The following is a 13,951-nucleotide window of genomic DNA, read 5'->3' as shown; positions in this document are numbered from 1 at the left end:
AATCTACAAGTCCTGTCAGCAGGAGCAGGGCAGACAAAGACTCCTTCGACCTGATCCTTCCCACCTCGGTGACCTTCTCACTCCTCTTTCCTTCTAGACTTCCAGATAGCCCCCCTGTTTCTGCTGCAGGCAGGCACCTGGCACCTGCTAACCCCTTGCTTGGGAAGCTTCTCCTCTTTCCAGAGGGCGAGCTTCTCTTTCAGAGACCTTCCTAATTTTGCATGTGCACACACACATAAATACACACAACACTTCCCCTCAGACACTCCATATTCAAGAGTGTGCACCAGTGATCAGAATTTTGCTTTGATTTTTAAGACATATCTAGAGTTTCCTGTGGAGAAACATAGAAAAAATGAACATGGAAGAGCAGTCTGAATAATAAGAAAGGGAGGGAAACCTATACATGTTACCACATAAATACAAAACCTCTATACTGAAAAAAGGAAAGCCTTGCTCACCCACCCTCCACCAAAGCAGCGAAGGCTAGTTGACCATTCTTAGATCAGCAAGAAGATCACATCAAGTTTAATTACTGCTTCAAGGATTCAAGGCTGATTTATCACTGTATATAATCAATATGAAAATATTACATATTTAATATTTTACAGAAAATACTTAATATAAAATAGTACATAAAATCTTTGACCAATAACAAGAGTAAAGGTAGAAACAAGTTAAGCAACACTGGGAATATTTTGCAAATGGAGAAACTGAAATAAACCAAGAAAATGGATTTTTAATGATTTAATAAAAAGGGAGGATAAGAATGGGATTATGAAGATATAAGTATTTCTCTTCTGACACTGGGCTATACCAATCCTGATTCTAAGCAATGATTCTTATTATCTGGTATAGGTATATACTCCTATTTAGGGTCTGGGAATAAAGCTCATCATGGAAAGCTGAGTAAACAGTTTATTCTTCCAAAATATTCCATATTATTACTTATGGGTGAACCCATGCGCAGTCAGGACCTGCTCGAACAGCACTTACTGTGGCAGATTCTTCCAGTATTTGAATGGTTCCTCAGCAGCACCAGTTAGGGACTCAGGGGAGGAGCCTAACCCTTTAAGGCAGAGTCAACCATCTACCTAAATTACAGGGAGAAGGGGTTGCAGCCTGGCTCATATATAATATGGTGTGTCTCCGTTACCTCTGCAGATGTCAAGCCCGTCAGCAGGCCGAGACCAGCATTCTTTAAACGGAATCTCAGAACCCTAGGGTCTCGGTCTTATTCCTTAGTGCACTAACTCCAGGGGGCTTGGATACCCCTTCCAAGCAGAGCAGCTCTAACTTTACGCATGCATTAAAAAAAAAAAAAAAAAAAGCTTACTAAGTACCAGCCAACATGCTCCCTTTATCTGTTTTATTCTTAGTTTGAAGAAAAGGTTTCTCTGCCAAAGTGAAGTCTGAAGCTAATTTGTGGAGTTCTGTCCACTGATAACATCCCCTGATAGCTTAGCTATGATTCGCTCCCAGGACAATCAGAAGGGAAGCTCGTGGGGAGACAGCCCTGGGAAAAGTGCACTGATTGCCAAACAGGCCCCAAGAGACCGCCGGGACTTCGCTGAAGACGGAAAACCCTCCAGGAGCAAGGTTTCTTATCATTCCCTGGGTCTGGCTACGTTTTCTTTGTAAGAGTCAGACATTCCAAAGATTGAACTCTTTTGCAACTGTGGTGAACTCTCTAAAGACTTTTAAAACATCTTGGAATCAGCTTTCAGCTTGATTTATTACAAGAACAAACACAAGAAATTAGATCTGATGTGGACAAGTCTGGACCAGTTAAATAGTCACAAATACCATGGTGCTAATGAGACCAAGGTTATAGGCACAATTTATGTATAGGCCACCTAACTTTGCTAAGTTCTGTGGCCTGAAACTGCAGTCATGAACTCAGCTGGTCATCCCAGACATTTATGCCCTTGGTATCAACATAATTTGTGGGCATGGGTGGGGTACGTGAGAGATATGGCAAGAGTCAGTACGACCCATAAAAAATTTGGAAAATACATGCTCCAAGATTGCAGTGGCATCATTTATCTATGAACAAAATACTCTGATGACTACTCATGATTAGCAAAATATTAAATGTCAAAGTAAAAACAGTTTTAAAAAATTATTGATAAATTAGTCCCTTACTTTCTTAACTATCCAGGTCTTAGCTTTTCATAATAGATCTATAACAGATCTTTAGGATTGGGAACAGGAACATAAAATGCAAGTTAAGTCATCTAAAATACTCCTGTTCTATGGTTAATAAATTAGAAAATAAAATAACAACTAAAATTTACTGAGCACACACTGTGCCAGGCACTATTTTAAGTGCTTTCTTTTTACATATTAACTCATTTAATTCTAACTATTATCTAAGAAACATTCATTAAGTCATTCAAAAAATGTTTATTGACCGCTTACTATATTCTGGGTATGGTTCTAAGCGCACAAGGACACCTCGGTGAGGAAAAGAGATATAAGTCCCTGCCTTCAGGGATAAAGAAAACCAAAGCTAGAAAATTTTGCCCAAGGGCACAAAGCTAGTAGCTGGGACTTAATGCCATGGGTTGTCACTCAAGTTAAAAAAAACCCAAAAGGTAACCAAATTGATTCTTTAGGCTACAGAATTTGTAATGTTTAGTTTCAATTTACAGGGATTTTTTTTTTTTAATCTCCAGTTTGGGAAGTTTGAAACACCCTATCTATCCCACTCCCCATCCCCCACCCCTCCATCCACATTTTTGTGTGTAGGACTTTTCAACAATAGTTTCAGTGAAAAAAAAATCAGGCACAGAGAACTCATAAACCCACAAATTTTAATTACCATACAGCTAAAAGGGAACGAGGGAAGCCAGTTTTGAGTTCTGGTAGCAGTCAAGTCAAGCAGACTTCCAAATTCCAGAGGATGCCATATGAGAAAGGAGAGGGCCAATTCAGTTGGAGTCCAACGAGTCAAGTAATTAGGCAGCTGGAGGGCCTTGTGGGGTGAACATTGATGACTGGGGTCAAAAGGCCCTGGCTCTACCTTTGCCAACGTCCTGACAGATTTTCTTGGCCTGAGTAAGAAGCCCGATCAGTTCTCTGAGCAACAACTCAACGGAGTTTAATTACTGCCTGATTTACAAGTATCTGCCAGACAACTGCACAGGTCTAAATTAAGCTTCTTAATACCTACTGAATCTAGCTGGCGTTATTTCAGATAAATTTTTTAAGAGCTAGAAATCCTTTAGCTTAAAAGATACATCAATACATACATGAGATTAGTGATTGTAACTCCATCTCATGAAAAACATACAGATACGTGACCTGTGGGCACATATGAGAGATCTGCTGAAGAACTGTGGTTACTAGAAACACTGTCGAAAATTCAGGAAGGACAAAGGATTGAGGTTAAGTATTAAATAGAAAATGGCAAGAATATCCAGCTGGCAACTTATTATGAGAAGAAAAACAAAAAGAGAGCTGCTGCCCTGAATGTGAAGAGCCAGGCTGGGCATCAAGGAGCCTGCTTCCTCATTCTGGCTGTAGGATCTAAGGTGCTTCTTGTAACTGGTGACATGGAGAGGGCAAGTGGCTTCTTTTTTGGAAAAATGTGTATTTTGACTACCTTCACTGAACCTCATGAGCAGGAAAAAAAATTCTTTTCAACATGTAAGTTTCATTCATTTGACAAATACTTATTGAGCAAAGGAGGGCAGTTAAGTTACATCAGAAGAACTAAGCTTCCTAAGCATGGAAACAAACTTTGTTTTAACTCCTTATTTAACCCAAATATAATCAAACCCCTAAAATTAAAGCATGTGATGAATGAGGTATAATATCCTTTCCTATAGCATTTTCTATAATAAGTTATCAACTCACATGTAGACACCTGAGTTCAGGTACACAGTTGGCTTATTTATAATTAACACATTTGATACCGTCTTCCCTTAAGATTTTGCCTAGCAAACAATAAAGGTGACCATAGAAGAGTTTCTGAGTTTTATAAGGAAAAAGGACAAAAACCCTTGTGCAATACTCCCATTTAAAGCCCAAATACTTCCAAACGAGAAAAGAGTCAAAGGTTATTAATGCCATTCAAGAATAAAACTCAATGATTCTTTGCAAATTCTCACTGCACCAACAGCATCAGTGGGCTGACGTCAGACGTGGCACTGGCTGCAAAGGAGAGAGGCGGAGGACGTACCTGCTGTCTATTGTTGGGCATGTGGGGAAGCATGGTGGACACATGGAACATGAGTTCGTAATCTTTGTACGTGGTGTAGAGGGAGTGAGTTCCCGTAGAATCAGCTAAACACAAAGATGGACAACAAAAACAAGTTAGGCAATGGCAAAATTAGCAATTTAACACTTAGAAGGTCCTTATTACAAAAAGCAATTCAATTGAAAATAACAAACCAGCCCACTATAAATGACCAGCGTCTTGGAGGTCACCCTGCTCTCTCTGTACAGTTTCCACACTTCCCGACCCACATCTGCAGTCAGAGTGTTCCGTTTTCTCCCTATCTGCTCTCACCCACGTGCTTTCTACTGAACTCGTGGCTTCCCTCTTTTCTTCTACGTTCTTGCCTTCGCAATACTGATTTAGAGGACCCACCGTGGGCAAGGTGCTCCTGCCATGAGGAGTACAGGCCAGCAGAGGAGGAAGGAAGATGAATGGACGGCCTGGTGCAGGTCTAGGTGCAATGGCTGGAGGGGTATGAGCTAATCAGCAGTTATCCTTGCCCCGTCCTTGTGCCTGGGTGTGTGTTTATAGTTAATTCTTAGTTATTCTTGGGCACTTAATCATCCAGAACTCAGCAAAATGAAACAGGATTGACTTAACATGGAATGGGAACAAAAAATGTTAAAGATTTCTTCCCCTGAATGATGTAATTAATTTTCTTCTCTTTTCAATAGGCAATGTGACCATACGGTCATATGATTCAGACTATGGAGAACGAACATGATCTCAGTGTATATTATGCAGTGACACATGTTAAGAACCACGACATTTGAACCCTATTAATCATACAGTATTCATCTTTTGAAAAGTAGAGTGATTCTTCGCAAATCCAAAATCCATCTGTATTACCAACAGATAACCTCAGAGTGAGAGTTTCAGACACCCAAACCAACACGGTGACCATACGACATTTACAGAACAATTTGGAGGTAGAGTTTTGAACCACTCTGCATATGAATAAACAAAAAAAAAGATAAATAGAAAGTAGGATATACACAGAATTCAGGACTGCCTTTATCAACCCTGGACTTACATATAGGTTTATTTTTCTACCTTTTAAGCAACAAGAAAAAAGACCATTCAATATCATTTAAAACAAAGTTTATTTCATTTTGTTTGTTGGGGAAACTCTAAGTAGCTCTCCTGGGTTAACCTTTTTTAATCTAAAGATTTTAATTTTTACTTTAAAAACATTAAAACATTTAACCTTGAAGGACCTTTATTATTTCCTTTCTGAATCCTGCAGTATGTTTTTCTTTCCAATATTCACATCTGATTCAGAAATAGTTCTGAATATTCTCTAGAAAAGGTATCATACACAGTCTTGCAGACTCTAAAAAGGTCCGCATAGAAGGGAATTTCATGAATAAGGGGAGTATGTAAAATGTTTATATGTAGATATGGACAACCAACCTGCAGATGGTCAGAGAGGACATTCACCTAACCAGCTATATATTAACCGGTCCCAAAATAAAGGCATTTTCTCTTTTAACTATTCATTAAATGCATATTTGCTATTTTGCATAGGACTTCTTAGAAAGTAATGTTCCATTTCAATTGCCTTGGCTCAGGACCTCAACAGTGAATGTGGCTTCGGAATTGAGCAAGCTCAGTCATAAGGAAATGATGAACATTGTTCTCTTCAATGAAGAACTGCCTCACTGATAACAATACTGAAGGTCAGAGAATGAAATAACCCAGCACGTTCAATGACTCCCATCAGGACACTCTGTCATTAGGCCAGTTAAGATTCAGTAAGAGAAATGCTGACAGATATTCAATAGTCTAGTCAACAGGTTTCAGATTCAGGAACTTGCAATGTAAAAACAAAAATGCACATTGGGGAGAAAAAACACTTTTCAAACTGTGATCATAATTTGTCTGTTCCACGCAGTACTAAAAGGTGAACTTCTGAAATTAAATATTCTGAAAGATTTTATCTCAAACATCAGTATGGTAATGGAGAAGGTGAACTGACAAGCTTGTCCCAGGGTTTGCTGCAAATAGTTTTGTTGGACAAGAGATGTAGGGCAGTTTTATCACTCCCTGCACCCAGACCCAAGACAGGCAGTCCATGGCCTGGGGTCTATGCTCTACTCTGATTCACAGAGCATCTCAGCAGGACATCCGCTCTGCTCCATTTCATTTTGCATTAAGAGAGAAAAGACCCATTTTAAAGCTGGAAGGGACACCCCAGATATTCTAGCCCAACAATCTGAATTTTTCAGTGAAGAAAATGAGGCCCAGATGTGACCAAGGTCCTATGGGCAGACAGAGTTAAAACCAGATAGAACACAATCCTCCTGAATTTAAAAAGGAGGATTTGTTTTTGTCTGTTCCATGAAAGACATAATTTTTACTTGACAATTCCACGAAACATAATTCTTAGAAACCTCCACTCTATTAAAGGAATGTCTTAGATTTCTTTGCATCTCACAGAATGCCTTGCTCATAAAAATAAAGATTTGTTGATTATTAGAATCAACATGTCAAAATCTCGTTCTTATGTTATCATTTCCTTAAGCTAAGGTGCTTAGTACTACGTCTGTAATGTATCAAGGACATCTCCAAGGTCATAAAAATTCAAAGCCGATGTCAATTCTATACATAGAAAAACATCTGCATTATCTGTGTTGTAGCTCTATGGAATGTACAGATCAGAAGTTCTTAAAATGTTTCCTCAATCCACCCCACTGAAAAGAGATGACAGGCATGCACAGTAAGGAGTCCAGGTCAGGGGCGGTTTTCCAGGAAGGGCATCCTGAGGGCAGCAGGCCAGCAGCTCTGGGGGGTCAGGGTGGTTTGCAGGTAAGAGGAGTTTTCAAAGAAAATCTAAAAACTCTCACTGACTTTTCTTAAAATACGTGGATATTCACAGTGGATGTCATGAATGATTTCCTAATCTTTACATATCTGAGGCATGAGCAATATGCATTCAATATAGTAATCAAATGCTAACACTGGCATGTATGGAGGACACACAGGGGCCCACATGTGAGCTAACACCATCTCCGGGTCTTGTGATCTATCCTTTAAGTGTAACTTTCAAAAATAGATCAAAAGCCAGAACTGATGACAGGCTCAGAAAGACCTGGTCCCACCCTGATCTAAGGGAGTATCAGTAATGGTCCAAGGTACTGGATGTTGGGGGCAGGGAGTCTCAGGACCTCAGGCTGCATCAGTTCCAATCCCGGCTCGGCCACATGGCGATGCTCCCACAGGGCAAAAGCTCCCACTTCATCACTCCTACTAGGAGTGGGCTACATGGTCTCCCAGATCCTCCCACTTTAGAATTGACCTGCTCATCTCTTTTCATTAAAAGAGCAGGCAATTAACTGCTTAATAATAAGCAGAATTTTCCAAAATACAAAAATTACTCTGCCTGGAATTTTAGGTGCTGATAGCAACGAAATACCAGTGCAAAAACAAAAGATAAAATATTTAGAATATATGAGGACCGTAAGGAATACGGTTATCTAAACGAAGACACGAGACAAATTCGCACATCACAGGATGGCGTAAAGTCTGTGTTTTAAATCGGCCAGTCAATCTGCACCTTAGAGCTAATACGTGCCCCACTCAAAGGGACCTGGCTAAGGTCCTTCAAGAATAGGATGCATCAGGGGCCAGCCTGGTGGTGCAGTGGTTAAGTTCGCACATTCCGCTTCTTGGCAGCCCGGGATTTGCTGGTTCAGATCCCGGGTGCGGACACGGCACCACTTGGCAAACGTCATGCTGGGGTAGGCATCCCACGTATAAAGTAGAGGAAGATGGGCATGGATGTTAGCTCAGGGCCAGTCTTCCTCAGCAAAAAGAGGAGGATTGGCAGTAGTTAGCTCAGGGCTAATCTTCCTCAAAAAAAAAAAAAAGGATGCATTAACTTCTAATCAGTGCTTCACCTGCCTTAACATCATAAAACCGGAAATGAACGAAATAAGCCCAGGAGCTTGGCAGGAGGGAATGTGTTAATATATTTTGTCTTTTAGAAACAGAGGCAGAGCTCGTCCTTGGTACAATGGAACAAGGGTGTAACAGAAGAGGTTAGGCTAAAAGAAAGAACAAAATATTCAAAGATTCTTCAGGAAACAGTGGGGAATCTCTCTGCTGGTGTTACAAAGGAAAAAGAATTGACCTTTGGAGCTTATGTGAAACACACACCTCTTGAGAAATGTGCTTCCTTTGCCTATCTGAGGAAATCTAAACTCTATCCCAAATAAGCTTGCTAGGCCGCTTCCAGGGTCAAAAACAGGAGGGCACGTGATCGCTCGCTTAGATTTATGCAGTATGCCTACCTTTGGAGAATTAAATTTGTGCACACACACAAATACGAAGCTTACTTTTATTGTCTAGCTGAGCTCGATATTTACTGAATCCTTTCAGCCGTACTCTCTGGCCCAGAAGATCAAGGAATTCCTCAAAAGCTGGTCCCGCCGTCTCATTGTTATACATCTCCTCCTCCGTGCTCTGGCCCGCTTTGCAATAAAGGATCCCAATCTTGTGCTGAAAGCTCAGCTGAAATGGGGGAGAAATGCAATTACTTGGCAAAGAGTATCAGCCAAGCTAACTTCCAGTAAAATAAAAACTACAGAAGCTTTGAATTCTGTTCTCAGGCAAGCATGCCAGGACAATTCCCATCAGCAAATAAGCAAAAGAATGAGCAACTGTCATTGCAGAAAAATCTACAAATACATCAACCCAGAAACCCCAAAATACAGCTGGAAAAAATGGCAGAAAGCCCAATATAATGTACGGCCACAGCCATGCGGGATTTGTCAGGTTCTCAAAATGGACAGACAGGTTCAAGCATCTACTGACAAAACACAACTGTGGAAATAGTCTTATACCCTCCACATAGTAATGAGTCAGAAAGAAAAAAAGGCCACAAACTTTTAAAAGTTTTCCCTCTCTGGCTCTTAATGCCTTTTTTGTTGTTCTTATTTGAGCATTCGTGAAAATATGAAAGACTGTAATGAAAAGACAAATCAAATTAAGGTCTGGTAAGGAGAGAATCCCAATGGAAATTGTGATATATTATAAATAATGTTTTATTTTCATAAAAGTAACTTTGGCTGCACAGTTACAGTCATTCCTCCATTTTTGACTATCTTGAAAAGGAAATATCTGCTAAATATACAATAGACCATAAAGAATTTTAAGAGCTGTTGAGGAGTTCCTGCTGTAACTCCATCTCACAGCTAGTCCCCCATCACGCTGGAGGCCTCAGGGCTGCTCTCTCCCCGGGCCAGGAGAAACGGGATCCATTTTTATAGCTCTCTTATTTTCCCCAAAGAGGAGCTGCTTCTCACTCACGGAATCAGAGCACTTAATCTTACTACCAGCAATCTGAGCCTCACAGACTGACAGATTATCAGACATCACCAATTCCCGAAAGGCATCAATCCATAACGCTGTTCACATTTATGATCAAGCTGTAAAATAGAGCCTTTAATCAAAATTCACAGCTGACTATCGCGGTAAAATAAGGCAAAATGGTACTCATTTCCCTCGAGCGGCAGTGATAAAAGCAGTCTCAGCCAAAATTACCTGATGACAACATGCAATCCCAGAGAGGTGGGGAGCCACCTGCTTGGGGAAGCTGAGCAGGCTGCAGGAAACCCCTCACTGCAGCTCGGATCTACTGAGAGCAGACACTCAATCCCAATGCTCTCTGAGTGCATCTGACCTTGACTCAGTGCTACAGGGGATGTAAAAGGAAACATCCTCTGCTCAGTCTGACTGAAGGAGCTACCAACACTGATGGATCCCACGGAGGGGGGACAGTGCACAGGCTGGGGCTCCTGTCACAGCCACATGCTCCTTGATGGCACAGTGAAGACGATGATCGATGCCCCTGACTGTGGGGACATCAGATGCCGTGTGTAAGCTCTTTTATACTGTGGCATTTTGAATTGTATTAAATTGCTTCTTAGGTGGAGTCAAGAAAAAATATATTTTCCTTTCATCCATGGATTGAGGAGTAAATGTTTCTGATCAACTCAACTATCCAAATAAAGGAGACACCACATTGACTGCAAATGGACCATCATCTTCAAAAACAATTCAGTATAATAAAAACACCTAATATTGTTTCATTATAAACACTAACGGCTCCTGAGTGACTCAGAAGACATTTCAGGATCTTAAAGTACATTCGGCAAACAGGTATTTGGCCCCGACCAGCAGGAGAGTCGACCGGAAATCCTGTGGAATGAGTGGTCCTGGCCCACGTCCCACGGACCTGAATGCCCATGAAGCCCAGCATCCACTGCTTCCTCTGCACCCAGTGGAGACTGTCATCCTGTCATCCTATCCTGGGAGCTCACACAGGGCTGCCGCCCCTGTTTACCCGTCATCTGCTCCTCTGCCCGCTGCTCGCACCTCAGAGCACCACCAGGTACCTACCATCTGGCCACTTCCTCTTGTGCCATCCTGCCTCCAATGCCCCCGGCCACATCTGCAGCTTGTCCCAGACTGCCCTGGCCTCTCCAGCAGGAATCTCCTTCCTCTTTTCACGCCCACCTCTTTGGGGGACGAGCCCAGAGTGGAGCCGTCTGGGGCCCCAGAGTTTGGCCTGGTGTGGCCTCATGCTGGCTAAGCAGGGCCCTCCTTGGACTGGACAGTTTCTCTCTGTGACTCCTGAGTCTTGTGGACTTGATATTCCTTGTGGACTCTTGTTCAGGGAAAGAGAACTGAAATTCCCTGGGACTTCTTTGCTCAGTGCGGTGCTGTCCACTTCATACCACTTTCCTCTCAGGCAGCAGACAAACCAGCCTGGGTCTAGATCCTAACCATGAACAAGGTTTGTGTTTCTATCCAAGAAGCCCCCGGGACCAGGGGAATTAGGGAATGCGGCTAAAATAGATTTCAAAGCCCCCAGCTGTCTCATGACGGCCACCAGAGCTCTGGCTCCAGTACGAACACTTTATTAGAGAGAGACAGACAGACACACACACACACACACACACACGGTATGGCACAGCCCTACTCAAGTTCACCACTCCCAGGCATTCACCAGCTCTGTCTCTTTGATCAGTCTGCTAGAGGAGAGGAGGTGGCTTTTTACTACAAAGGCTGTAATGGTAACAGAATGAAACATTCAGCGAAGAGATCTCTCTCACTTGAGTCTCTTACACACCTCGTGAAAACAATGGAAACGTACCACCAGCCACTCCTCCTGTGGAATATCAGAAAGCTACAACACACTCTTCAGCCTGAGCCTGACACAGGGCAGAGGAGAGACTCCAGCTCCCCCTGGGCTCAAATTTCCAGTTCTCTCAGAACAAGGGATTTGTTCCTAAGTCCTCTAAACACCAGGCTGAACCTAACCACTCACCCATTCCACTGACCTTTATTTAACTGTTCTGCTGTGAATGACAGCCAGTGCCACGGTCCTGGGGTGGAACCAGCGTCAGTGCTGTTGCAAACTAAAAAAAGTCACTTGTCAGAACTCCCTACCGCATCAGCGCTGAGAACTGGACGTACAGACAGGCGGCACAGACAAGCAGACCATCCAGCACACATCTCCTGTGCTTCCTGAGACAGCATAAAAACTGACTGCTCTACTCCTCAGGCCAGAAGGCTCATCATTATTGACAAGAAAATTTAAATTTAAATGAAGGTGACAAAACACAAACCCTCAGAATTGCCTTGAAAATAAATTCCAGCATGCAGGAAAACCCTTCCACCGCCTTCTGCCAACTCAAACGACTTGTTCTAAGCAAGCAGTCTCCTTTCTGCAGACCTGCCTGACTTCGTTTGAAGCAAACCTGGTGTGTAAGTAAACACAGACAATAGTGAGGGGACAAGAGTAGGGGGCCGTCGGCCTTAAGAACAAATTAATCATTCTGCCAAAGATGCCATATATTCTAAGACAGTGAACTGTCATAATTTATCTCAGTTGTTTTTTTGAAAATGTCAATCTATATCATTTTATACATTTGCCTTTTATATAAATTAGGATAGGTTTTGCAAAAAGGAAAATTGGAATTTTATAGGTCAAGAAGTGAATTTATATAGATAAATTAAGAAAACTTTCAAAGTGTAGCTAAATAATTACTTTCCTTATAATTCTCCATAGGATGGAGTCTTCCTCCTCAAAACATCTCACCAGACTCAAAGACTGCCACCTCCTGAGTCTCCCACTAAAACGTGTCTTGTACCGAGCAGATATACTCAGGGACTGTGTCAAGCCAGGATGGACTACAAACTCCAAGAAAGCAGAAACTGACAATAAATCCTCTAAATATTTTTTCAAGATTAAGAACAGTAACACAAAATTGGCCTATCCCCTCTCTGGGCAGAGAGTAAAAACAGCATGACCTGGAATAAACTTTCAAACCCCTACAGGTTAGGGAGGACCTTTAAGCATCCTTTAGAAACTGGGATGTTAAAAAAGCTGTCCAATATCTTTTAGAGATGAAAAGAAATAGTATCTCTTCTTCATGTAATATGGGAATTAGATACCACTAAGAATTACGGGAAGGGGGCCAGCCTGGTGGGGCAGCAGTTAAGTTCGCACATTCTGCTTTGGCGGCATGGGGGTCACCGGTTCAGATCCTGGGTGCAGACCTACGCACTGCTTATCAAGCCACACTGTGCCAGGCGTCCCACATATAAAGTAGAGGAAGATGGGCACAGATGTCAGCTCAGGGCCAGTCTTCCTGAGCAAAAAGGAAGAGGATTGGTGGTAGATGTTAGCTTAGGGCTAACCTTCCTCAAAAAAGGAGTTATGGGAAGTTAAAAATGCCATATTGTACACCATTAGAAAGTATACTAAAGTCAAGCAAATATAATCTCAAAGTAAAAATGCATGAAATATATCTGGGGCTATACAATGCATTGGTTTTCTTAAAAGCAGAACCCAATATTCAAAATTAATTCCTTGACATCAGATAGTAAATGGGTGTTCAATAAAAGTACCTACAATGCTTAATTTTAAAAGTTCTATGGTCTAGCTTCTGGACTTATTCTGCTACACAGACATTCCAAGTACCTGCTTCAGTTTGTGAGGAGAAATCAACAGTAGTTACCGCAATGTCTCTCAGGGCCTCGAGGACTTTAGAATTCAGGCATGGGGAAAATGGGCTATCTATGGAATTTTCTACAGCAGCGGAGAGGACCAAATACCTCGTCCACTAGGCACCTGCTATGCAGCAAGTACAGTGATGTACTTTAAAAGGAGAGCCAACATATACTAGAAACATAAAGGGACAAAGAACTACCACACAGGTGGCAAGTTCTCTTCGCAGACTCTCCCGCGACATGAAAACGAATGCTGCTCCTCTCATCAAGCTTGCTTGAACTCAGAGGAACTGAACCAGCACAGACACCTCCTCTCTAACCCTCCATGATAACATGGTTTCCTCAACTGTTTCATGGACATTTTGTGCATTCCACACACTTCACCAGTTAAAGGTCATGGTAAAACCATTCTGCATTATCACATAATTTTAGAAGTCAATTGCTCAAGTCTAGAGTTTTGGTTTGATTTAGTTGTTGTTTTTAATATGTCAGCCTTCATTCCTGAGACAGAGAGATCTCAGGATTATTCATTCTGAATGTTACAGTGTCTGCTTCCCTTAACTAATAATGCAGTGTTGACTTGTTAGACAGACCAATTCCAATTGCACCACTTTGTGAGAATTCCAGCCATGTCAGTATCAAATAGTCCACTCATATCCCACAGTGAGAATTACTGGGTCAACCAAAAAATAACTTATATTCCCT

At 41.8% G+C, this 13,951-nt stretch overlaps 1 protein-coding gene across 11 annotated transcripts in view; it reads right to left on the bottom strand.

Moving 5' to 3' along the window:
- The window catches only part of SIPA1L2 (signal induced proliferation associated 1 like 2), a 215,790-nt gene that overhangs the window by 74,721 nt on the left and 127,118 nt on the right, over nucleotides 1-13,951 (bottom strand). For all 11 annotated transcript variants that reach the window (XM_070492583.1, XM_070492576.1, XM_044758848.2 and 8 more), the window contains 2 exons: nucleotides 8,563-8,737; nucleotides 4,187-4,290 (listed from right to left, as the gene is read on the bottom strand). In XM_070492583.1, coding sequence (XP_070348684.1) covers nucleotides 4,187-4,290; nucleotides 8,563-8,737 — 279 coding nt within the window. The remainder of the gene's footprint in view (nucleotides 1-4,186; nucleotides 4,291-8,562; nucleotides 8,738-13,951) is intronic.

Source organism: Equus asinus, chromosome 2 (genome assembly GCF_041296235.1).
Source record: "Equus asinus isolate D_3611 breed Donkey chromosome 2, EquAss-T2T_v2, whole genome shotgun sequence".
Classification (NCBI taxonomy): Eukaryota; Metazoa; Chordata; class Mammalia; order Perissodactyla; family Equidae; genus Equus; species Equus asinus.
This window is presented reverse-complemented; position numbering and strand designations above follow the sequence as displayed.